This window comes from Lactuca saligna, chromosome 2 (assembly GCF_052625555.1).
Source record: "Lactuca saligna cultivar CGN05327 chromosome 2, ASM5262555v1, whole genome shotgun sequence".
Taxonomy (NCBI): Eukaryota; Viridiplantae; Streptophyta; class Magnoliopsida; order Asterales; family Asteraceae; genus Lactuca; species Lactuca saligna.
Window position 1 is genome coordinate 144,640,181 of NC_136418.1, and position 24,389 is coordinate 144,664,569.

The 24,389-nt window shown below is 33.9% G+C and overlaps 4 protein-coding genes, 1 long non-coding RNA gene and 1 other non-coding gene across 6 annotated transcripts; 3 read left to right on the plus strand and 3 right to left on the minus strand.

The window, feature by feature from the left end:
- Positions 1–10,303: 10,303 nt before the first annotated feature.
- Positions 10,304–12,224, plus strand: LOC145029179 (uncharacterized). The gene is made up of 4 exons (XR_013676406.1): positions 10,304–10,936; positions 11,091–11,736; positions 11,827–11,947; positions 12,150–12,224. It is a non-coding gene; the product is annotated as an uncharacterized LOC145029179 (long non-coding RNA).
- A 1,133-nt stretch (positions 12,225–13,357) lies between these two features.
- On the plus strand, positions 13,358–15,867 carry LOC145031934 (uncharacterized). Its single transcript, XM_078980589.1, has 2 exons — positions 13,358–14,994; positions 15,078–15,867. Exons 1-2 carry the CDS (start codon positions 13,435–13,437, stop codon positions 15,630–15,632), a joined length of 2,115 nt encoding a protein of 704 aa, XP_078836715.1. The 5' UTR covers positions 13,358–13,434; the 3' UTR covers positions 15,633–15,867.
- Positions 15,868–16,788: 921 nt separating this feature from the next.
- On the plus strand, positions 16,789–16,862 carry TRNAN-GUU (transfer RNA asparagine (anticodon GUU)). The gene has a single exon. It is a non-coding gene; the product is annotated as a tRNA-Asn (tRNA).
- Positions 16,863–18,457: 1,595 nt separating this feature from the next.
- Positions 18,458–19,004, minus strand: LOC145029180 (polcalcin Syr v 3-like). The gene has a single exon (XM_078977781.1). The coding sequence runs from the start codon at positions 18,966–18,968 to the stop codon at positions 18,720–18,722; it is 249 nt and encodes an 82-aa protein (XP_078833907.1). The 5' UTR covers positions 18,969–19,004; the 3' UTR covers positions 18,458–18,719.
- Positions 19,005–19,979: 975 nt separating this feature from the next.
- On the minus strand, positions 19,980–22,207 carry LOC145031935 (putative fructokinase-6, chloroplastic). Its single transcript, XM_078980590.1, has 6 exons — positions 21,727–22,207; positions 21,272–21,483; positions 20,972–21,184; positions 20,683–20,880; positions 20,462–20,599; positions 19,980–20,366 (listed from the first exon to the last, which is right to left on the minus strand). The coding sequence occupies exons 1-6, from the start codon at positions 21,917–21,919 to the stop codon at positions 20,115–20,117; spliced, it is 1,206 nt and encodes a 401-aa protein (XP_078836716.1). The 5' UTR covers positions 21,920–22,207; the 3' UTR covers positions 19,980–20,114.
- Positions 22,208–22,530: 323 nt separating this feature from the next.
- LOC145031936 (protein C2-DOMAIN ABA-RELATED 4-like) lies at positions 22,531–23,985 on the minus strand. Its single transcript, XM_078980591.1, has 3 exons — positions 23,742–23,985; positions 23,098–23,190; positions 22,531–23,012 (listed from the first exon to the last, which is right to left on the minus strand). The coding sequence occupies exons 1-3, from the start codon at positions 23,850–23,852 to the stop codon at positions 22,722–22,724; spliced, it is 495 nt and encodes a 164-aa protein (XP_078836717.1). The 5' UTR covers positions 23,853–23,985; the 3' UTR covers positions 22,531–22,721.
- Positions 23,986–24,389: the final 404 nt, after the last annotated feature.

Below are 24,389 nucleotides of genomic sequence, written 5' to 3' on the forward strand. Positions count from 1 at the left end.
TCTAGTTAGTAAAGATCGAAGTGTCTAGTGGAACATATCAACATCGTTCGGCTCGAATTAACGTCTATGATTATTTATGTAATTATATTTAACTTAACGTTCATCTCCATCACGAACTAGCCTAGAGTCAACTTTGCTACTTGTTAGTAATATTAACAACCAAATATTTATGTATCATACTTTGTAATCTATTTATCTTTTTTGGATTCACTCCCTCTAATAGATAAAGGTGCCAAAATTGATACGATATGTTAATCCGACACGAACACGACATCAAATCAACGTGTTTGGGTAAAAGTTTTCAACTCGAAAATCACTTGTTTATTTATATTTATAGGCATGTTTTTTTAATTTTTAGATAAATTGGATAGAAGCAAATTGAAAACCATATATAAAAGAAATTTTAGGGGTTGAATCATTTTGTAAATAAAAATTATATTTCATACTCCACTGTCCTACTCGGACACTCCATCCTCCTAATGATATCTTCCTTCTACCTCCCAACTCCATCTCCTACACTTTTCTATTTTCATGTTTTCTTTTCCTTATCCTCAACTTCTACTCTTTCAACACATCATCATGTAACCAGTGAAGAGAAGGGAGACAATGGATTGATGTTGCACAAAAACATTGGTGGGACAATGGGTTCCCTAATAGGTCTTTGACCCCTTCATTTTTTCATTTACCTTAGCGAAAAGAGAAGCAGTTGCTGGTAATTTTTTTATGAATCATGTTCATCATCTATGTTATTTGGTGATTTTTTTTCATCCAGATTCAATAATGGGAAAACCCCTATTCGTATTTAGGGTTTTAAGTTCTAACAATCCCAGATTGCATCGACGTGGGTTTGGGTTAGCTTATCCTTCTTTTAACGGATCCATGGAAGAATAGAGAGAAGACCCAGATCATAGTGAAATGGGGTGACTGAGAATGACGGATAGTGAAATGGGTGATTGAGATACGTAGCAAAAGGCATGAAGGCTAGTGTGTGTATGCATTTGTCTGGATATATATATATATATATATATATATATATATATATATATATATATATATATATATATATATATAACATAAAAGGGTTTCTCTTTCTCTCTCTCCATCTCTCTCTCTCTATCTCTCTCTCTCTCTCTCTATATATATATATATATATATATATATATATATATATATATAGAGAGAGAGAGAGAGAGAGAGAGTGAGAAAGAAAGAGAAACCCTTTTATATCATATATAAATATATATATATATATATATATATATATATATATATATATATATATATATATATATATATATTAAATAGGACAAAACTTCATAAATGGTCCCTGTGGTAGTGAAATGACGAAAATGCCCTTCTGTTAACAGACAAAAGATAACAGATTGAGCAATAAGGATCAAACATCAAAAGTTTTGAAACCATTAACATCTGTGAGGTTTTTTAAACTTAGGGACTAAACTTCATATTTTAAGATTGTAACATCCTATTTCTTGTAATTTCTTTTTTTTGGGTTGTGGGTCGGAAGTCGATTGTTAAAAGGCTTTGGGCCTTATGATTATTTATGTAGTTATATTTAACTTAACGTTCATCTCCATCACGAACTAGCCTAGAGTCAACTTTTCTACTTGTTAGTAATATTAACAACCAAATATTTATGTATCATACTTTGTAATCTATTTATCTTTTTTGGATTCACTCCCTCTAATATATAAAGGTGCCAAAATTGATACGATATGTTAATCCGACACGAACACGACATCAAATCAACGTGTTTGGGTAAAAGTTTTCAACTCGAAAATCACTTGTTTATTTATATTTATAGGCATGATTTTTTAATTTTTAGATAAATTGGATAGAAGCAAATTGAAAACCATATATAAAAGAAATTTTAGGGGTTGAATCATTTTGTAAATAAAAATTATATTTCATACTCCACTGTCCTACTCGGACACTCCATCCTCCTAATGATATCTTCCTACTACCTCCCAACTCCAACTCCTACACTTTTCTATTTTCATGTTTTCTTTTCCTTATCCTCAACTTATACTCTTTCAATACATCATCATGTTCTAACCAGTGAAGAGAAGGGAGACAATGGATTGATGTTGCACAAAAACATTGGTGGGACAATGGGTTCCCTAATAGGTCTTTGACCTCTTCATTTTTTCATTTACCTTAGCGAAAAGAGAAGCAGTTGCTGGTAAATTTTTTATGAACCATGTTCATCATCTATGTTATTTGGTGATTTTTTTTCATCCAGATTCAATAATGGGAAAACCCCTATTCGTATTTAGGGTTTTAAGTTCTAACAATCCCAGATTGCATCGACGTGGGTTTGGGTTAGCTTATCCTTCTTTTAACGGATCCATGGAAGAATAGAGAGAAGACCCAGATCATAGTGAAATGGGGTGACTGAGAATAACGAAGAGTGAAATGGGTGATTGAGATACGTAGCAAAAGGAATGAAGGCTAGTGTGTGTATGCATTTGTCTGGATATATATATATATATATATATATATATATATATATATATATATATATATATATATATAACATAAAAGGGTTTCTCTTTCTCTCTCTCCATCTCTCTCTCTCTATCTCTCTCTCTCTCTCTCTATATATATATATATATATATATATATATATAGAGAGAGAGAGAGAGAGAAAGAAAGAGAAACCCTTTTATATTATATATATATATATATTAAATAGGACAAAACTTCATAAATGGTCCCTGTGGTAGTGAAATGATGAAAATGCCCTTCTGTTAACAGACAAAAGATAACAGATTGAGCAATAAGGATCAAACATCAAAAGTTTTGAAACCATTAACATCTGTGAGGTTTCTTAAACTTAGGGACTAAACTTCATATTTTGAGATTGTAACATCCTATTTCCTGTAATTTCTTTTTTTTTGGGTTGTGGGTCGGAAGTCGATTGTTTAAAGGCTTTGGGCCTTAAGGAGGTGTTGTTTAGACATTTGGATGGAGGCAATGATGGATGCGATATCTTAACCTTTAACTTGTGTTTTGGGCCGAAGGGTAGAAAAAAGAAAGTCGTAAGCCGAGGTTGTAACATCCTGTTCCAGATTGTTTGGTGATTTAAGGCCCGTGGGCCTTAATCTGAGTATGAGAAGGTTTTGAGGCTTTAAAGGAGAACGGTTTAGGCCCTTTTTGGGATATGGGTAAGGTAGGTTGTGTGATAAAACAGTTCGGTTTGTGCTTTAGAGCCCAAATGTATTGTTAAAGGAGTTGGTGTAGGCTTTTCATGAATTTTGGATCTGAGTTAGAGTGGGCTTCAGGAGGAATAAACTTGATAGAAGTGTAGGGCTTCTTGTTAGCTTTTCGTGGATATAAGGATCGACGGAAACAAAATTATAATGAAGAAGTTATGGCCTTCATAAGTTTTGTGGTTGCAGGCTTAGCTGAGTACGCTGGATGTACTAGTGAATAAGGAAGTACGTTGGGCGTACTTTGGAGTGCGTTGGGCGTACTTACCAGGGGTGGTTGTGAATGTTCTTCATAGTACGCTGGGTGTACCATATGTACGATAGGCGTACGCCAGTCAGACCTGAACCATATTGTAGGGTCTTGGACCATATTTAATCTCCTTATCTCATAACCTAACCCTAATATCTTCAGCTTCCATCCCTCCAAACCCTATAAATCGACCCTAAGCCTCCATTTGAGTGATTCTTGAGCATTTTGGTGATTTAGTGAGTTTTTGGTGCATATTGTGGAAGAAGGAATTCCTTAAGGAAGAATTGCTTGGCTTGGAGCTTGTGGATCCAAGCCCTAATCTTGTTGATCTAGCTCTAGAAAGAATAAAGTTTGAATCTTGGTGCCTTTCTCATGTGGATCTAGTGGGGTGATCACTTGTTATGTTCGAATTTTGAAGAAGAAGGAGCTTTGAAAGAAAATAGCTTGAGCACCTAGCTTTTGGATCTATGTTCTTCTCTTGTTGGTGCATCTTCCAGAGGTATCAAGTTTTGAACTTGCTTGTTGTTGTGCTAGTTTTTGTTTTTTTGGGTCCATTTTAGGGTTTTTGGTCCCAAAGCTTGAAGCTTTATGAGTTGTTGAACTCCAGAGCCTAATATATGTCCCTTTGAGTATATTTAGTGGTGTTATGTCATAAAAATCCAATCTTAGAGATTGGAATCAAGCCATGCAAGAGATATGAGGTTTTTGAGATAAGGAAGTGAGTGTTTTGGGTGTTTGTGACCTTTCCAGCCATGCAAAGGCTTAAAGTCACTAACTTTATGGAGTAAGTGCCATTAGGGAGTCCAGATCTGGGGTTTGATGTAATGTTTTAACTGTTTAAGACCAAATGAGTAGAAAGAGTGAATTTGGGGAGTACGCTGAGCGTAATTCCTGTACTTCCCGCGTACTGCCCCAGTGTCCCCAATGGCCAATATAGATTTGCGAGTACGCTGAGCGTACCAAGAGAGGTACGCCCTGCGTAACCTCACTGTGGACTTTTGGGATAAGTCTCATTTTAGGCCTTGAGTGTTGGTCCTGGAGTTTGGACTTGTTGCAATACAGTCTTGGACCAGAGGATTATATATATGTGCTTTGGTCCCTTGAGTTGGGCTTGCCCTTAGATGTGAGAGAGTTGGGCCTTGGGAGAGCCCATTTATTATTGGGCCTTGGTGGGCCCAATGGGTTTTAGGTCATTGATGGGCTGGTTAGTGGACTACCTTTAGACCTAATGAGTGAGAGTTGGGACTTAGTTCCTAAGTTGGATAATTGTGGGTTTGGCACAGAGTCAGAGGCCGATGTGTAGCAGCAGCGTTTATAGGGGTTGTTCATCATCCGAGGTGAGTCTTCTGACTATACTTTACTTAGAGTGGTAATTATGTGTGTCCAGAGGGTCTTATGTGCTTGCTTGAGATATGAATTTTTTGTGTGATATGTGTTGTGTGCTATATTATGTGATACTTAGACTGGACCGGAGGGTCCAACAAACTATGAGACCGGAGGGTCCTCACTTAGACCGGACCGGAGGGTCCAACGAGCTGTGAGAGCGGAGGGTCCCAACCAAACCTGACCGGATGGTCCAACGAGCCATGAGACTGGAGGGTCCCAACTAGATCGAACCGGGGGATCCAACGAGTCGTGGGACTGGAGGGTTCCATAGAGACACTTAGACTGGAGGGTGTTACAGAATTATAGCCTCGAGTGGTTTACGTGTAGTATGTGGTATATTGGGGAGCTCACCAAGCTTCGTGCTTACTGTGTTATGTGATATGTGTTTAAGGTTTTCTCAGGATCGCGGGAAGGCACAAGTTTGATTGTACACACCAGATAAGGAGTTATGTTTTGAGGATCCTAGAGTATTAATCAAACAATTATAGAGTTGTGTTTTGTAAATTAAATTAATGAGATTTTTGTGAAATGTGTTACGAGAATTATATGATTTTAAAATGAAAAAAAAATTTGTTTGAAAAATTTACGGTGTTAGAAGTTGGTATCAAAGCCTTGGTTTAAGGGATTCAGATGCACCTCCAGGTGTGTTTGAACTCAAACTAAGGATTTGAGAGAGATTTTCAAAAGAGATAAATTTTTCTTAAAATGAGAAAGAGTTTAAGAGAAAATGAGTTGGAGCTTGTGTACAATCAGCTAGGGCCCAAACGGTGATATCCCAAAATACCTTTACTTTTGAGTTATGAGATATTTATGAGATATTATGCATGCTAGAGATAGGCTAGGTATTTCATATTTTAGGACTAGGGTGGCCCGATTTATGATGCCTTAGCCTAGGAGTTGCTGCTATCTGTGATTTTCTTTTGAGTATGTGCAGAGTAAGAGTATCTAGTATGAATCCTTTTTAGAGAGGGATTTGAGTAGAGGAGTAATCTAGGAGAGATACCTAGACGAGCATTTGAGGAGTCTACTGAGAGGGTAGTCAGATGCCCGCGTGGGCTAAAGTTGCTTAAGTTCGGTGATATCTTTCGAGTATGAGGAGAGCAAGTAGGGTAATAACCTAGAGGGGTTTTACATGCTGGTGGAGATTACCCGATGCCCAAACGCTGCTTGCTTTGTACTTTGTGGAACTCTCGATGATGGGAGTTAGCTACTGAGTGAATATGATGATATTCAGGAGGTAGATGGCTGGCATCATAAGGATTTCTTCAGCAGTTGATGACAGGAAAGTGAGAGAACCTAGGAAGAGACTAGGGAGTGAACTTAGTCAGATGAGTACACTGACGGAGGAGAGTATTCGTTGGAGGGAGAACTTGCATAACAAGATTGGTGAACGAGAAGGTTGAACAACTACTTAGGAAATCTGGGACGATCTGTGTGGAAAGTATGGGTAGATGTGGCAGGTAGTATGGGCCCATACTATTGAAAGCAGAGGACCCATACTTGAAATAGGGAGAATTCCAGAAGTTCTACGTAGTGGATTGAGAATAGAGAACATGGTTCGAGTACCATGATTCATACCAGATTGAGAAGAGAGAACATGGTTTGAGTACCATGATTCGTATCAGATTAAGAGGAGATAACATGGTTCGGGTACCATGGTTTATGGCATATCGAGAGGCGGCCACATGGTTCAAGTACCATGACTCGTGGCGGTTAGTGCTTCTGGTTTTACCAGTTATTCCGTTGCGATTGGTTAGACTAAGATCAGATATGAAGGAGTATGGGGCCAGAGGGCCGAGTTGAACGAGTTTCAATGGAGCGTACCTTGAGAAAGAAATCGAGTTAGTTTCCAAGGGATTTTTGGTGAGATGCCAGTTGGAGTTGCAACTTGCAAGACTCAGGGATGAGTAGAAGATGGTGCTTTATGGAGAATTACGTGTCTGATCCGCTTCTACACGACGAGTTGGGGCATCCAACTCGTCGAGTAGGTCTAATAATGTAACAATAAGCTTTAAATTTTATACCTGGGAGTTGGGGTGTTACAGAAAAACCAAAAATTATATTGGTTAATTTAAAGATCAGACATGTATCTAACTGAATACTTGTGGCTCAATCAAATTATATATAACAAATGTCTTGAAATGTTTTAATGTGGATAATGTCAAACCTTTAAGCACTCCAATGATTATTTAATCATGACAATAAATTAATAATCCATTCCGATCATGTGAATAAAATGAAAAATATCTTAGTAAATAAGTGAACCTTAATGTAATGGGGGCTATTGTATATCTTACCAATTATACTAGATCTGTCACTATTTTTCCTATAAACTTGCTAGTATGGTTTTGTTCATATGCGATATTGGTGTTCGTTTGAATGAACCGATTTAATCTATTTAATCAAGTGAATCCACATTGATTGTGATTTTAAATATGAATCAGAATAATACAAACTAAATCAAAATCCAATGTGGATCAACAAAATTACAACTCGATTGTATATGTTTTCACAATCAGGGTTTCAAGAGCTCATACATTCCAAAAAACACACACTTTAACATTAAACAAACTTTAGTTATCAAGATTAAATTTCCTTGTAGTAGTTAACTTAGTCAACTCTAACAAAAAAAGAAACATATTATTGTGAACTACATATTTGAAAAAAAGGTATCAAGTAAATAACATCATAATCCAATATTATACATGTAAAAGCCACTATAATTAAGCTTGGCAAAGCAATAGTTGTGAGTGATAATAATAAAGCTCCAACTTTAGTGTTAATGCAACTCAATCTGACTTGGTTTGAACTAGATAATGATAAAACTCCAACTTTAATATACGAAGATAACACAACATGTGTCACTCAAATGAAAGAATGATATATCAAAAGCGATAGGATGGAATGTATACCTTCAAGATTCTTTGTATACACTCAAAAGCTGATAAAGGACACATCAATTTGTACTAAAATATATACAAACTAGCAATAATGCCAAAAACTTTCTTACGAAGGCACGTCGTGCTTCAATATTCAGAAAAAATGTCTACGATATCAAAATGTGACATGTGCACAACAAATAACGGGTAATAGATAGCTAAATAAGGGAAGTCAACTATATTTGACCTTTTTTTCTTCACTAAAGTCTTTCCAAATTGAATTTCTCTTGGTGAGATTGTATGTCAACATTGAAGTCAATTTCAAAAATCATCATTTAAGAAAAGTGTTATGTAAGAGTGATAAAGTTGATTAGGAATGGACCAACCAAATGGATTATCAATTTCACTTTTTTAAATTGTGTGTGTTTTTTTGCATGTGACTATGTATGTGTGTATGCATGACTTTGTTGAGTGTATGTATGAATGTGTATGTGTGTGGCAAAACATAAATTACATTGTTATTTTTGTTTTTTTCGAACAAGTTTTCCTTCACTATCTCAACATAGTAAGTATTCACAAAAAATATTGTTTAAACTGGTAACATAGAAGGATCTTAAAACACTCATTTGAATACAAAATTCTCTCATAGTTTTATTTATGTTCCCCATAAAGTTTTAGTTTAATTATGGTAGTCTTATTTAACATATCTACATAAATGGTCCTTGTGGTTTTTTATAATATCAAGTTTAGTCCCTATTTTTTTCGGTCTCATGAAAGTTCTTTATGGTTCAATTTCTATCATGGTTTTCCCCTCACCATAAAAAGTGACCTTTATCCCCTTATTAATTTATTTTATATACTCTTTAATTAAATTATTAAAAAAAACAAAATAAACAACAACCCATATGCCCAACCCTAAAGGCAATCATATTCACCATATCCCCCATCTGCCCATACCCTCTTGCCACTCTCTCGTTAATCTCACTTCTTGATGGTGGACATCATCGTCGCCGCCTATCTATGGAAGAATCAAAACCTTCCAGAGACACTCTTTTCTTGTTTAATGTCTCGAGCAAATGGTTGATCGATAGATGAGTTTGTAGCACCACTAACAATGTTGGAATATGACAGGTGTCTAGCGACGGAGGTGGGTGTCACCAATGTGGAAGTGGTCCAGCAAGGATGATGTTTTGTAATAACGACCATGCTTTTATCACTTCTTCCAAAAGCTTTCCTTTTTCCGGCAATGCTTTCACCAAGAAGCCTAATTATTACTCCAACAACAAAAATGAAGGTGTTAATCGAACTGGGGTTTTAGTCACTGAAGATGAAACAACACTTACATTACAATTTAAGGAAGAGAAGACACCATTGATGATGGGTTCATTTTCCATGGTTAAACGACATAGTGTGATGGAGGTGTGGTGGTTTGATGGTGGGTCTAATGGCGGTTTTTAGAAGCTGCTTGAGTTGAATCAGCTGGTCTTTTTTAGCGAAAGTTCTTCTTGAGCTTTGAACCTTGTTGATTCAAGCTCCATCGTTGGATAAAAAAGAGATTATGCTAATTCCGTTGTACTCTGTTTCAATCAAAACCCACCCACAAAAAGATTCAAAATTCAATATTTTTTTACTACAAGAACTAAAGAAATTTAACATTCCAAGGTAGAAATATAGCAATCAAGAAGATAAATTGTTTGATAATCCATGGTCACGTGTAACTGCAATGGATGAAAGATGAGTGAATAAATGGGGAGTGGGGTGGAGTTGTTACCGAAAATTTATTGTTAAAAGTGTTTGTAGGAAAATTTTGTTTGTAGAATAATGAAAAAAGTTCTTACAAGGAGAATACGAATGGGATATCGATGGTTCGCCGGACAAGAAGGACTGTAAAAGAAACAAAGCGAAATTTGTATATGCAATGTATTGTCATGCAATAGGGAGGTTCGATTTTGGGAATATCCAAGTCATCGGCGACGGGAGGGGGCAACCCTCTAACGATGGACGTCACCGATGATGTTGGAGGTAGGAGTATTTCGCCGTTGGTTTAGACCAAGCGACCGGACTTGTTAGGTCGTGAGAGGAAGAAGGCAAGTTTGGAGTGGTTTATTTATTTATTTATTTTTATAAACATTGTTTTGATTAAAGAAAATATAAAATAAACTAAAATGATATTAATATTATTTATATAAGTGAGAGACTAATCAAGATTAAAATTTAACGATAAGGACCTTTTATAATCTCGAAAAAATAAAGATTATTCTAAACTAGAAAGGCTAAAATTATTTTATATATACATATATATATATATATATATATATATATATATATATATATATATATATATATATATATATAATTTGTGTGTTCTTAGCTACCGCAATTTGGGCTCTCTTTTGTTAAAATTCCCCCTTCTATTATGCTCTTCTTGCCCTTATATTATGCTGATGTTGTCGGCACAAACAGTCTAGATATGGACATTTATTTGCATTGTAACTAATACGTGTCATTTTTTCATTCCCTCTTCCATTGTAACCGATACGCGTCCTTCCCACCGCCTCCACTACTTCCAACTCCTAACACGGTGTCCTCCACCGTTTCTATTCCCCAATAACATTACTCCACCACATCTCGCACCACCAATGCCTCGATACCTGAATACTAGATGCTTTCAAGCTATGTTCGTCGATTGTGCTTCCCACCCCACCGCTTCTCTTCTGTTTCTTCATCGAATCCTTTTGTTTCCTTCATCCACCGCAGTTCAATTCAGTCCCGGTTACTTCCTCCGATCTCTATCTGTGTCCGATGACCATCAATGAAAGGGGAAGGGCAGTTACTAAGTCGATTATCTCTGCCGTAGACAAACTCTCTTCATTGTTGAATGAAGCAAAAGCATAGAGACCTGTCCATTCGTTCCTTTCAACCTCCGTATTGCAGCGAATGAGATCGATTTTAGTTCCGATTTCCAAAATCGAACACACACATACACACATCCAGTTGTTGAATGAAGCAAAAGCATAGAGACTTGTCCATTCGTTCCTTTCAACCTTCGTATTGCAGCGAATGAGATCGATTTTAGTTCCGATTTCCAAAATTAAACACACACACATACACACATCAAATTAAGTAAGTCAATGTTATTTTCAATACAATCAGAAAGAGGGAAAGCGAAAAGCAGGTTCGACTAAAAATGGGTTAGTTCTTTTCCTTTGTTGAATTATTGCACTATCTTTTTTTAGGGTCGATATCCAAAGAAGGATGTCAAGTTCTTCTTTTTTCGATTTCTAACTACCAATCGATATTTATTTTCTGTTGATTTCATACCATTACGTTTTTCTTCTTTCCCAGGTTCGACTCTTATTTTCTGTTGATTTCATACCATTATGTTTTTCTTCTATCCCAGGTTCGACTCTTATTTTCTGGTTTCGTATAGGCTTTTGTATGTTGAATAGGTAAGCACCATTTTAAGTTGCTTAATCTTGATCGAACCCCGATTGGTTACTTTTCCTGAAATTCTGATGGTTTTCAACCCGTTGTGCAATATCAGATTTTACAGGTAGTGGTGGGGCTGTAGTTGTTAGCAAAAAATAAGGAAACTCTTTTGGACATATGGGGAATATTTTCTCCAAGTTTATCTAATGCTCTCAGTTCTTTACATTGCAAGGCTATGACCATTACAAGACATGTATGTTTGATTGTTTCTTCTTCTGATTTTCTTTATTATTTTCATTCCTAGGCAAAGTAGCAGTTAAGCTTGAGTTGGATCCTTATGTGTGTTGGTAACTGGGGTGTGCCCAACACTACTCAATGGCTCAATGATGTTTTAGCTCCTGGTGGTAGAATTTGTATAGATCCTATTTGATTCTTTGCTTTATAATGTATCCTAAATTTACCCATTTTTGGTAGATAAGACAAAATGATATAGCTTATAATAGACGAACTTGGCATCAATCTTGGGAATATGGACTTTGAAATGGTTGGATCTTAAAAAAAGGTTTGTTACCTTACTTCAAGCATCAAGAAATGAACTTTAATTTATGGGTTTTGTTTATAACTAAATCATAAATGATGATTCTTGGTTTAGGTCACCGTGTCCAATGATGACAGAATTGTTGTTCATGGTGTTGGTGATAAGAAATCTATGGAAGAGAAGAAATTAAGGAAGCACACCATGTGTTCGAAAAAAATGCATACTTGAAATTTAGGTAATTGTAAAAAGTTTTCTCTATACATTTGAATCAATGGTAGAGGTATGTTTCCTAAAAGTTCCTCCTATGTTTCTTTCATTTTTTGGGGTGATTTATTTTTTCTGATTCTATTTTGTTTATTATTTCATTGATTTTTAACAAATTGTTAATATTTTGGTCTAGTTGTCTAATTAAATTGCATTTCCGTCCCTTTATCAAGGTTTGACAAGCTTTGGTAGATGGTGAATTCACTTCAACCTAACCTGTACTATGGATCCAGACACTTAAACAAGGTATTCATGATTTGGAATTCTCTTCTGAAGCATAAATTACACATATTACCTTAGCAGGTTAATCTGGAATTCTCTTCTGAAGCAGACATGATAAGAAAGTTCCTTGCTGGTCTTGCTTTACAACCCGTGACTAGACAATAGAGTATGCATGCATTGTAGTTTTCAGGGATTTTGGCTGTGAATTTACATATTGAATGTGAATGATATTGCATGTTTACATCAACATTTTTCACTTTTTAGGAACCTTTTAATATTTAAAGTTTGGTCACAAAACTTTAATGGATTGACAACTTTGATCCCTTTTCGAAAAAGTTGCTAATTACTATCCCTTTAATTCTTTAGCCATTTTGACACTTCTGGTCCTTGCAGAAAAACGGTCCGTGGCAAAGCACGGGTTTTTCATCCTTGCACGTTCTACGTCTGTTATATTTATCGATTCGGAAATAATATTGAAAACTTCTGGCCCCCGCATAGCGGGGGTAACCTTTCTAGTTGTTATTATTATTATTATTATTATTATTATTATTATTATTATTATTATTTTAAGATTTGTCTATTTTAATTAAATGAATTTTTTTTGGAAGAATTTCATATATACCATTTTTAAACATTAAAATATCATATTTACCAAACTTAATTTCTAAATATCATATTTACCCATCATAAAATTTCAAAATATCATATATGTCATTTTAAACATTAAAATATCATATATGCCATTCTTAAATATCAAATATCGTATATGTATTTTTTAAACGTCAAAATATCAATTGTAATATCTAAAATATCCTACATCTACAACATGATAATAGTCAACAACAATAAAAATCAAACATTCAAAACATACATTTCATAAAAAGGGTTGAAAATGAATATTTTTGTTTTTCAAGAAGGCGACATTCTAATAATTTAGAAATTTACATTCTATTATTATAGACGTAAGGATAATATGATTAAATATTTTAATTATTATAATAATTATAAGATATAAAAATGTTATAAAATATTAAAATCATTATAATTTATATAAATATAATATTCATTATTCATTATAATTTATATAAATAATAATTATTTAAATATAATATTTTAAAATTTGAAAGGAGCGTATATGAATTTGTTTTTACCCTGTAATTATTTTTTTTCCGTTACGGTTTCCACCTTTCTTCTTTGGTTAGGGTTTTCTGTTAACGACGATCAACCGGAAAGATTATGACGAGAACCAAAGAAACCAGAAGAAAGCGGAAACGTCATGATTCTCCACCACGCCCCTCGCGTGATCGGAGCAGCCAAAAGGCCGATCATTCACCATATTCGGCCTCACACCGTCCCCCGATAAGTTCGGAGCCGAATCACCATCGGATCCACCAACAAGAACCAACGGGTAAGCGTCCCACTTTCGCTTCATATATCGACACCCCTAATTTACCCGTTAAAGTGAAGTTACTATGTGAAATTATCGCACATACGCCGCCACTAGAAGTAGATAGGGTTTTAGAAGATGCTGGAATTAGGGTTTCTACAGACATCGTTGAAGATGTCCTCAAATTATCATATGCACACCCATCCGCCGCCGGTAAGTTTTTCCGGTGGTCGGGATATCAGTTGCACGATAAACATAGTCCTTACGCTTGGAATTTAATCGTCGATATGTTAGGAAAGAATGGGTCTTTCGACGCCATGTGGAAAGCAATCGAGTCTATGCATAAAGAAGGGTTACTTTCTCTCGCCACATTCGCTTCTGTTTTTGGTAGTTATGTCATAGCTGATAAGGTGAAAGGAGCCTTCAAGACATACTATGAAATGGAACACTATGGCTGTGTACGCGATATTGTAGCTTTGAACTCGCTTCTCAGTGCCATTTGTAGAGATGGAAAAACCATAGACGCCAAGGAGTTTTTGCAGGTTGCCAAATCTGACATTAGACCAGATGCTGATACATACGCGATCTTGTTAGAGGGATGGGAGAATGAACAAGATGCAGTTAACGCTAGACAAACTTTTGAAGAAATGGTTGATGAAATCGGGTGGGACCCCAACAATTTCCCTGCGTATGATTCTCTTTTAAACACTTTACTCAAGGGTTCTGATGGGTTAAAAGAGGCTATGAAGTTCTTTGAATCTTTAAAGGATAGAAGGTGTTATCCAGGTATGAGATTTTTCAAAGCTGCATTAAACGAATGTGTGAAAAAGGGCGATATGAAGTCTGCTATTGTGCTATGGGGTGTAGTAAAGTTGCAAGAAGGTTGCAAACCAGACACTGAAATGTACAATTTGATGATTTCTGTATATTTGAATCTTGAAGACGATGAGCTAGCTGGAAGAATGTTAGATGACATGGTTTTGAATGGGGTATTCCCTGATTCCCAAAGTTATAATCTTTTATTTCGGTTCTTGATTAACACAAATAAAGTTCAAGAATCCGAATCGGTGTTTACCGAGATGATTAAAAACGAATTTGTCCCAACTCATGACAATTGTTGTATGGCAGTTAGGGTTTTTGTAGAGGGTGGAGACCCTTACACTGCTATAAAAGTTTGGAAATGTACAGTTGAAAATTACGAAACTGACCTTGAGGAAACAGGGAATATTTTGGTTAGTGGGTTGCGTGATCATAATTGGCTTCCTGAAGCAGCAAAGTATGCAGAAGATATTATTGACCGAGGGATTAAGTTGACTTCTGCTACATTGTCAAAGGTAAGACAAGGTCTTGCAAAAGCTGGAAAAGGGCGTGTTTATGATGCTCTTTGGAAGAAGTGGAGCCTTCATCAGGTTAGTTTTTATTTTTTAGACAAGTTTTTATTGCTACAATTGCTAGTATCTGCTTTACTGACATTTTGTTGAAATTTGTGCAGATTGAGAATCCGAACACATCCCAAAAGGCGTGTAGTGAACAGGTGAATAATCACGAGGGTAAGGACGTAAATTTGGGGAATAGTGAGGGTGAGAAGATAAATTTGGAGAAGAGAAAGTTGGAAGAGGGGAAGAATGAGAGCCCAAAAAGGAGCAAAAATGTGTGTCAACAATGTAACAACTTCCACAAGGGAGAATGCAAATTAGGGCAAAAATCATGTTACAAGTGTGGGAAGCGTGGTCATAAAAGTAGTGATTGCATGGAAGAAGCGAGATTATGTTTTGTGTGTAATTCACCTAATCATGTGAAAGCCAATTGTCCGCAAGATAAAAAAAATGGGAAAAAGACTGAGACTGTGACTGAGTCGAAGGGGTGTGTGAAATGCAAGCGGGCCCACAAGGGAGAATGCTTGGTAGGACAGAGGATGTGTTTCAAGTGTGGGGAGAAGGATCATATTAGTAGGGATTGCAAAGCAAAGTTATGTTTTGTTTGTAAATCCCCTGACCATGTAAAAGCGGATTGTCCCCAAGATGGAAACAAGAACATGGGTAAATAAATGAGTGTAAGATGGTTGCAAGTTCGGGACAAAAAAATGTATAAATGTGTGATTTCTTTGTAATTTTTATTTTAGCTGTTAATTATTATGTTGAGGTAGTGGTAAATATGTTAGATGAAATGGTTTTTTTTAACGAGAAAGATGATGTTCAAGATGTTCACCCTTTTAACGTTAGAATACTTGTGTATGACGGCAGATGTATTTAACTTAAAATCCTACTTTGGGAACCATTGCATGTTTATGTTGTACGAAAATTTTAAATTTGGTGGCAAAATATTCAAAATATCTGTGGGAAGTATTTGTTCTTACTTTTCTTGGTTGACAAGTGGATTAAATGATTATTAATTTCATTAAATGTGATATATGTCAATATTTGATACGGTAGGAGGAAAACTAAGAACAAAATATAGGAGAATATTTAATTCCTCTTCCCCTTTCGATAATTTTTATTGAAAAATTAAATATTCTTCTATCTATTTTAGATGATGACAAGTATCATTAAATTTAACTTAAATTTGATTGAAATATTAAATTTGTATATTTATCATTATCTTAAATAGATAGAAAGAAAAATAGGAAGGTAGGATGATATTTAATTTTTTATTTTTATTTCATTTTGATCTTGGTCATTGGTAATTTGTTTTTCATTTTAGACATTCCAAATACTTTTAGTCATTATAAATAATGGTTTTATATTATAGGATAACATTTTTTTTTCCATTGGTTTAGTTATTTCATTTACTTATGGAAAAAGATTTGATATAGATGATGGTGTGTTAGATTTTTATTTTATTATGGCAAAATGGTGAAAGCACTGACTTAATTTTCTTGACTAATAATGATTGTCTATATCAACAAAATAATTTTGTAATATTTAAAGGTAGATATAATATACATACTTGATATTTGACAACTATTTCACGTGTTAAGTTTCTAACCGACTTGACACATTTTTTCCATCATATTAAAACAATAGCCTTATTAAAACCTTAAAACAAAGTTAAAAAATTTTAAGTATTTTTTTTTGTTGTTGGTTGCTATCTCGTGTAGGAAAATAAATAAAATACAAAATTTAGTTTTCTTTTTGTATAGTGTTCATAAAATTCTGCAAAAGTTTTAACATTCTTAATTATGAATGAGTGCCTTATAGACAAAAGCTGGAATAGCTCAGTTGGTTAGAGCGTGTGGCTGTTAACCACAAGGTCGGAGGTTCGACCCCTCCTTCTAGCGATTGTTTTTTCGCCGGTTTTCTTTGATGGTTTTATTTATTTATTTATTTTTTTAAATATTCTATAAAATTATATTTTTACCCGGTTTAAAACTTAAAATGTAGTAACCTCGTATCAGATAATCACCAAACGTCCCCTCATAAAATTAATATATAATTAACATAAATATATCAAATATTTATTTCAAGTTTCTTCATAAATCATCATAGAAAGTTTAATCCTAATAACTGCCCGTTTTAGACATTTAGTAGTCAAAATAATACAATTTATATAAACTTAGAGTTAATCAATTAAAAAAAGTTTTATCCTAATAACTGCCCGTTTTAGACATTTAGTAGTCAAAATAATACAATTTATATAAACTTAGAGTTAATCAATTAAAAAAAGGTAAAACTATCTTATTATCTGTTTGTCTAAAAGAAAATTGAGAGTAAGATGATAAACTATTTTTATTTTATAGGTAAAAAGTTAATTCAAGATAAATGTGTAAGAAGTCAAAACAACTTATTTTACCTGTTTTGTTTGTGCGATGAGGAAGAAGTTGATTGTCTCTTGTATAATTGGCGGTATGTTAAAACTTAAAACCATTTTGGGGGGGGGGGGGGGTGGTTTTGCTTATGGTATGGTTTGCTTAATATGACCCCGACTTAATATGCTCCAAACTAGTATGTCACATCTTCTTTCTTATGTGAAGTTCTCAGCAAGGAGGAAGTCGTTTTTGACCTTATCTTACTTTGTTCTGTAGATGGTTTAGAATGATCGGAATGATGTTATTTTCAAAAACTTGAGGTGCAATCTTGTAAAGACGGTGGATGATATTAAATATATAACTTTTTCTAACGCCTCACTAGTTTTTTAATGATCATTTGTTCTATAGAAAAATAAATCAGTCAAAAAAAGAAAAATAGAACATATTTTTTATGTCATTATTTAATTTGAGAATTATAATAGAAAGATTTAAATTTGAAGATTTATATATGAAAAATAATCTTGTTGTATGATAAAAAAATAATAACCAATAAGATGATAAAACATATTTTATAAGTAAATTTCTATAGGAATGACATTTAAATTATATATGTATAAAACCTTTAAGTTTAAAAAACACATTTTGGGTCTTAGCTTTTTGAAATCTTATATATTTTTGTTTAAAATAAAAAATAAAAATTTATGTTGGAAACAGCTGTTGGTTTGTAGTTAGTAACAGAAAGCTTTAACTTTTATTTATGTAAAAATATTTGACAAAAATAGTTACAACTTTTTATATGTATAAAATTAGTTACAAACTAAAAATAAAAAGCTCTGAAAAAACAAAAGTTTTTTTTAAGTGTTTTTTCTTAAGAGCTAATAACTAAAAGTTTTTAAAAGCTATGTCTCAAACACATTCTAAAACATTTGGTTGTAACTTGTAAGTTATATATAAAAGTAGCAATTTTAACGATTCAAATATTTTACATTCACTTTGTTTTAATGAAATATGTAATTTTTAGAGCAAGTCTCATGAATAATTTGTATTAAACTATATTGGACAATGTATAAGAGAAACAACATATACACCTCTATACGTTAAGGAAAAAACTAATAATGATGGTCCATTGTTGAAAGTAAAATACATCAATCACATTGATCAAATCATTGAGAATACAAATTATACTACTCAAGTGTCAAAATTCTAAAATCACAATGACCAAGACACCTTTTCCTTCTTCATAAACGACACAACTTCACCTTCACATTTACGTTTTTGTTTCTTAAAATATGAATGAAATATTCAACATCTCATTTGACGATCAATAGGAGTAAATTACATGCAAAAAAAACATGAACTATATATATGGTGAAACCACATCAAAAAGACTCATAAGATTTTGGCAACATCTCTCATTAATCCCTTGTTAGCATTACAAAAATCCATGTACTCTTGATACGAAATAAACCCATCTCCATCTGTATCAATTTCACCCATCATACGTAGTACTTCATCTCCTGACACAGAGCCGAGTGCCTTCAAAGCTTCTCCAAGCTCGGTTGAAGAGATCTGACCATCTCCATTTGTATCAAACCGCTTGAAGATTCGATCAAGGTGAGCCTGGTCATCCTCAGCCATTTTATCCGGTTAATTTATTTGTGGGTTTTTGGTTATTTTTTCTTTGTTAAAAGATTAAGGAAAATATGGCTTTATAAATAGGTTGTATAGAACAAAGATTGTGGTTGGCCTTAGAGTTCGGAGTGTAAACAAAGAATGCATCATTAAATTGTCCGAGAGAAAAGGGTTAAAGATGGTTTCTTGGTTTCTCCACCTTTGATGCATGTTTTCAAGCATAATCTAAAATTGTTTTCTAATTTGTGTACTTTATTTCTTTTGAGGAAATACCGAATAGTTTATTCTTATACTCCGTCCTAAATACAAAAAAATAAAAATAAATAAATAAATAATAATTTTGGATTGTCTTAACACATGATAACATTATCTTTGTCATTATTTTTCTATATAAATTTATAAATGCTTAGTCAACCTTCTAATCACTGTAACTACAATATACTGACCGACTTTTAGTCCACAAGGTTTTTATTTTTTGGTTTCGCACCTATGCATAAATCTAACAAAAAGTAGGCCGTTTTACGTTAGCATCTCTATGGAGGAAAGTAACGATTTTGTGAGTATTTTGGTTGTAAGGTGAAATAGTGAGGCCAAGGCTACTCTAAATTGCAAAAAAGTGGGAAATAAGAGACTACTCTTGCAAAATTTTGAAATTGCATCTCTCTTAAGCTCTAAATTCTCTTCTTTGAGCTAGCAACAAATACTTATAGTGACGACTTTGAGGTAGCTTTTTTCTCCATTGTTGTTGCTTAGTTGTAGAATTGGAGCTTCCATCAATGACAACCCACAAATTTAGTTTACTAATCTCGAATTGATGTTGACACTCACTCCATGATTCTATGGTTAAATTGAATTATTGGGCCTTATTGGATCCATAGCTTGATGAGTCATTCCTTGGGAGTTGTATAACCTTTTGTCTGGAAAGGAACATATATATATTTATGGGTTAGAGGCTTAGAGCTCTGAGTGAAGAAATTGAGGGGCCATTGGGCTTTTAAGTAGAAAATTGGGATACTGTGTGCCAAGTATAGATTTTATTAATTTAGCCACGTCATACATTTTATTAAAAATTACTTAGTTTGAAAAAAAAAAAAAAAAAATAGAAGGTGGTTTTAAAAGCAACTAATATACAACCTCAATTAGCAAGAAAAGTTACGCAACAGCCTTGAGCAAAGCATCCATAACAGCTTCTCTAGTGGGTAATGCCGGAATTGCCCCTCTCTCTGTCACAGTAATTGCACCACAAGCATTTGCAAAACTCAAAGCCTCTCTCAGCCTCTTCTCATCTTGCAACAGTGACAAATCTTCAGCAAGTTTTGATAAAACTCCAGCCACAAAAGCATCCCCTGCACCCGTTGTGTCCACAGGATCCACCTTCATACCCTTCACTCTCCCACTAAACTCCTATAAAATTTTTAATAAAAAAAAAAATCACAATTAGTTAAATAATGTTAATCTTTATAACATGATTACACAAAAAAAGAATGAAAAGTTATTACCTTGGTGTAGTATCTGCATCCATCTGGTCCTTCTGTCACAAGTAGCAATTTCAGGTTTTTATGGTATAATTTTCGTACAACATTGTCATCATATGGATCTTCTCCATTTGTCAAAAAACCAATCTCCTCTTCACTTATCTAATCATCAACAATACTATCATTCGTTCAATACCATAGGACAAAAGGGTAGAAGTGTCCAAGAAAAGGAAAATAGTTTTTACCTTGATGATGTCAGCAGTATCCCAAATGCTCAAGATTCCTTCTCTTGCACTCTCTGCAGATGGCCATAAAGGAAGCCGAAGATTCGGATCATAAGACAAAAGAACACCAGCATCCTTAGCAACTTTTGTTGCAGCAATATGAGCTGATTTGCATGGTTCTGTAATTAAACTTATGGATCCATAATGAAATATTTTCGCCTGAAAAAGTCATGAAGTGTATGTTCAGTATTTGAAGTTTGGTTTTAGTTGAGTGTATGTAAGGAGATTGATGTATCATGTATTTGAATACCTTTTTTATTAAGTCAAGATCAAGTTCAGATTCTTGTAAAAGCATATCAGCACTAGGGTTTCTGTAAAACATGAATTCACGTTCACCATTTTTCTTTAGTGTCACAAAAGCCAAAGCAGTTCGAGCACCAGGATCAAACCGCATTCCTTCATTGTTTACATTGTTTTCTTTTAGAATATCAGCAAGCATGTAACCAAACTCATCTTCTCCAACCTGAAAACCAGATGGTATATCAAATTAATCAAGATAAACACTTTCATTTATAACTTGATGAAGATTGAAATGAATATGGTGGATTACCTTTCCAATGAAAGCAGATGAACCACCAAGGCGAGCAATACCTACAGCAACATTTGCAGGTGCACCACCAGGTGCTTTTTTAAAGGCAGGAGCTTCAGCTAATGCCAGCCCATTTATTGTAGGGACGAAATCTATCAGCATTTCCCCAAAGCAGACCACAAGTGAGGATTCATCGGTTTCAGCTGATCCTTTAATACTTGCAAAAACTTTTCCTGAAAGGAATTAGGCAAAAAGTTACCAGTCAAAGCATGGAAATGAACTATGATTAGAAAGGATGATGTAAAGCGTAAAAAACTCTGCTTTCTCTTGTTTACTCCTTTCAACATAGAGATCAATGTTATGTTTAATTTACATTGGGTATCGTACCAGATTCAATAATATGAGGAAAGCAATCGGCTTAGTAGTTTAATTAGCAAATAGCATGGGTAAAGGAAAAATCAAGTGATCAACAGTACCTGGTTGTGAGCAAGATGAAGAAGAAAACCGGAAGGATGGAGGAGTCGATGGCGTTGAAGTTAAGCCGGAGGCTTTAACAGTACTACACGATCTCGAATCTAATGAACTCGACAACCGATTCGACCAAGAAGACGGTCGAAAATTTGAAGGAATAGCACTAAAGCAGAGAGCAGAGGACTGAACTAAAGCCATAAATCACAGAATTGATCGATGATTGTGGATCGAACAGATTACCAGAGATCCCAATTCTCAGCTACTAATCAAGTTTCGTGACAAATTAAAAACAGCTTGGTAGTAAGGAATAAGGATATCGAATGGAATCTAGTTATTGGAGTTACATTCGCATTGAAATAATCGTATAAATTCAAGAAAAAAACAGAAACCCTAGTTCTTATGAGGCCAATAGATGCGGAGAATGCCAAGGTAAGGGAGGAGGATAGTAGTAGTGTCAAGTCAAGTCTGTCCAAACTCCAAACCAACGGTCTTCGGTCTTAACGGCAATTTAACGTCCCTTCATTTCTTGGCCTTTCTTTTTTATAATCCATGAACCATTTTTTATTTTTTTTTATTTTTTATTTTTTTAAGATTTTATAAAACATGATTAATGGAATAAAACAATTATCATTCATACATCTATTTTTCTTCTAAGTTATTAGAAATAATAATACACATAGATACAATGAATATTATGCAAAGCATATGGCGAAATTAGCAGAAATATTAAGATAAAATTTATTTATTTCATTATTTAAAACTTAAATTTCTAAATATTATGCAAAGCATATGGCGAAATAGCCGAAATATGAAGATAAAATTTATTTATTTCATTATTTAACTTAAATTTCTAAACGTATACACGTTACAACGGGTTTGAAAAATTACATCCGAACCAAAATAAGATACATGTAGCACACACAAACTTAATGAAAATACTAACATATGTTTTTATCTGACAAACTACTATTCAAAACGTATATTTTTTTTAATGAAGTTATCAGAGACCTTTGGAACCAGGAACATTAACCCATTCTAACTGAATCTCAATTTCACCAGATATAACATTTCGTAATCGAATAATCAGTTTTTGGATAACTTTTCCATCTGCCCATTTTATGTGGCTCTCTTCAGCTATGCAATTGTTTCTGGCTGGTTTTACGGTTGCAATGATTGTCTCGTTTGGAAGATCATCAAAACGCATTTTTAATGCTTCAAGGAATGGGTTGATGTCAAATTCTGCATCCCCCAACTCATCATCTTTTGAAAATGTATCCTTATCGTAGACTTCCTATAATGTTTCATTCATCCAAATATCCGATAAGTATAGAAAAGCTATAAAAGAAAAGAGATAAATATAAAACTAACAAAATTACCATTTTGATTGGGAGAGGTTCAAACATAGCAAGAGTTAAAACTTCATCCCACACAGGATTGTTATTATTCTTCACCACTTTAGTCTTCACTTTCTGTATATAAATATATAAGATAAATTTCAATTATTTAAAATCTAATAGATAAATATAAAATCACCTTTAAAAATATTATTTTATTATTTAATTTTAGATATAAAATATATATATCTTCTTAGTTCTTTTATTTGCAATAATACTTTTATCGTATTATTTATCAATAGATTAAAAAAATCGTGATATGCTCTTTTCCTATTAAAAAAGTCTCTCACTTATAATTAGAAAGACAAGTAGAATAGTAAAAGAAAAAGAGAATTAGATATTCTGTTTATAATGCTTGTATCCTGATATAAATATCTAAAAAGAGAGAAACAAAATCATATTAAAATGAAAAGCACCCCTTTACTGAATCAACAGCCACCGGAGACAGAGTAATGAATAGACAGAAACTGCAACCACCGCCACCGATGTATTCAAGAATTTCACACAGGTGGTGGTGGTGGTGGGAGGGTGTATCTTAGCAGTATAATATTTGATCGTATCAAAGATGAAGAAGAAGAAGAAGAACACAGGTAGTTTGACAGAGTTAAGATGAACAAAAGCTTGACCTGATCACCCAATTTGAAAATGATGTAAGGGTCACTGCCCCCGATATCTCGAGATGCAAGGTTTACTCCTTTGTGTACATGAATGCTTAATAATCCCAATAAGGACTCCATTGAAGATCGATGTCTGTGTGAGTGTTTTCTGAAAGTTTTAACCTGTAGATTTGTGAGGATCAGAACAATTGGGGAGGGAGATATGGTGGAAGATGTCCTTTAGACCAAACAAAAAGAAGGATCCAATTATTTTGTTTTAGTGAAAGTAATAGATTCCGATAATCACTTGTAGTAAAAGCGACTTTAATGACAAATTATTTTAGATGTGTTTATTTTGTTTGAAGTAATATTAATTAGTTGTTTGAATGTGGTAGATTTTTATTATTATTATTAGAGAAATTTACAAAAATAGCCATTTACACTAATGATATTACAAAAATAATCAAAAAAAATCGAAATTACAAAAATAGCCACCCATTTCGCAGATGAGAAGGTCCCATTTGCGAAATGGGTTTCTCATCTGCGAAAGTACAAGTACCTAAAGCACAGTAGTACTTGTACTTTCGCAGGTGGTTTTAATATATATATATATATATATATATATATATATATATATATATATATATATATATATATATTTAAATTTTTTGCTGTATA

Excerpts from the sequence above, each read along its gene's own strand:
- LOC145031934 (XM_078980589.1), top strand. The coding sequence starts at position 13,435 with ATGACGAGAACCAAAGAAACCAGAAGAAAGCGGAAACGTCATGATTCT. Across the intron at positions 14,995-15,077 it reads AGAAGTGGAGCCTTCATCAG|ATTGAGAATCCGAACACATC; the intron begins GTTAGTTTTTAT and ends AAATTTGTGCAG.
- LOC145029180 (XM_078977781.1), bottom strand. The coding sequence starts at position 18,968 with ATGGCTGAGGATGACCAGGCTCACCTTGATCGAATCTTCAAGCGGTTT.
- LOC145031935 (XM_078980590.1), bottom strand. The coding sequence starts at position 21,919 with ATGGCTTTAGTTCAGTCCTCTGCTCTCTGCTTTAGTGCTATTCCTTCA. Across the intron at positions 21,484-21,726 it reads TTCATCTTGCTCACAACCAG|GAAAAGTTTTTGCAAGTATT; the intron begins GTACTGTTGATC and ends AATTCCTTTCAG. Across the intron at positions 20,881-20,971 it reads ATCTTGACTTAATAAAAAAG|GCGAAAATATTTCATTATGG; the intron begins GTATTCAAATAC and ends TGACTTTTTCAG.
- LOC145031936 (XM_078980591.1), bottom strand. The coding sequence starts at position 23,852 with ATGGAGTCCTTATTGGGATTATTAAGCATTCATGTACACAAAGGAGTA. Across the intron at positions 23,191-23,741 it reads TTTTCAAATTGGGTGATCAG|AAAGTGAAGACTAAAGTGGT; the intron begins GTCAAGCTTTTG and ends ATTTATATACAG. Across the intron at positions 23,013-23,097 it reads AACCTCTCCCAATCAAAATG|GAAGTCTACGATAAGGATAC; the intron begins GTAATTTTGTTA and ends GAAACATTATAG.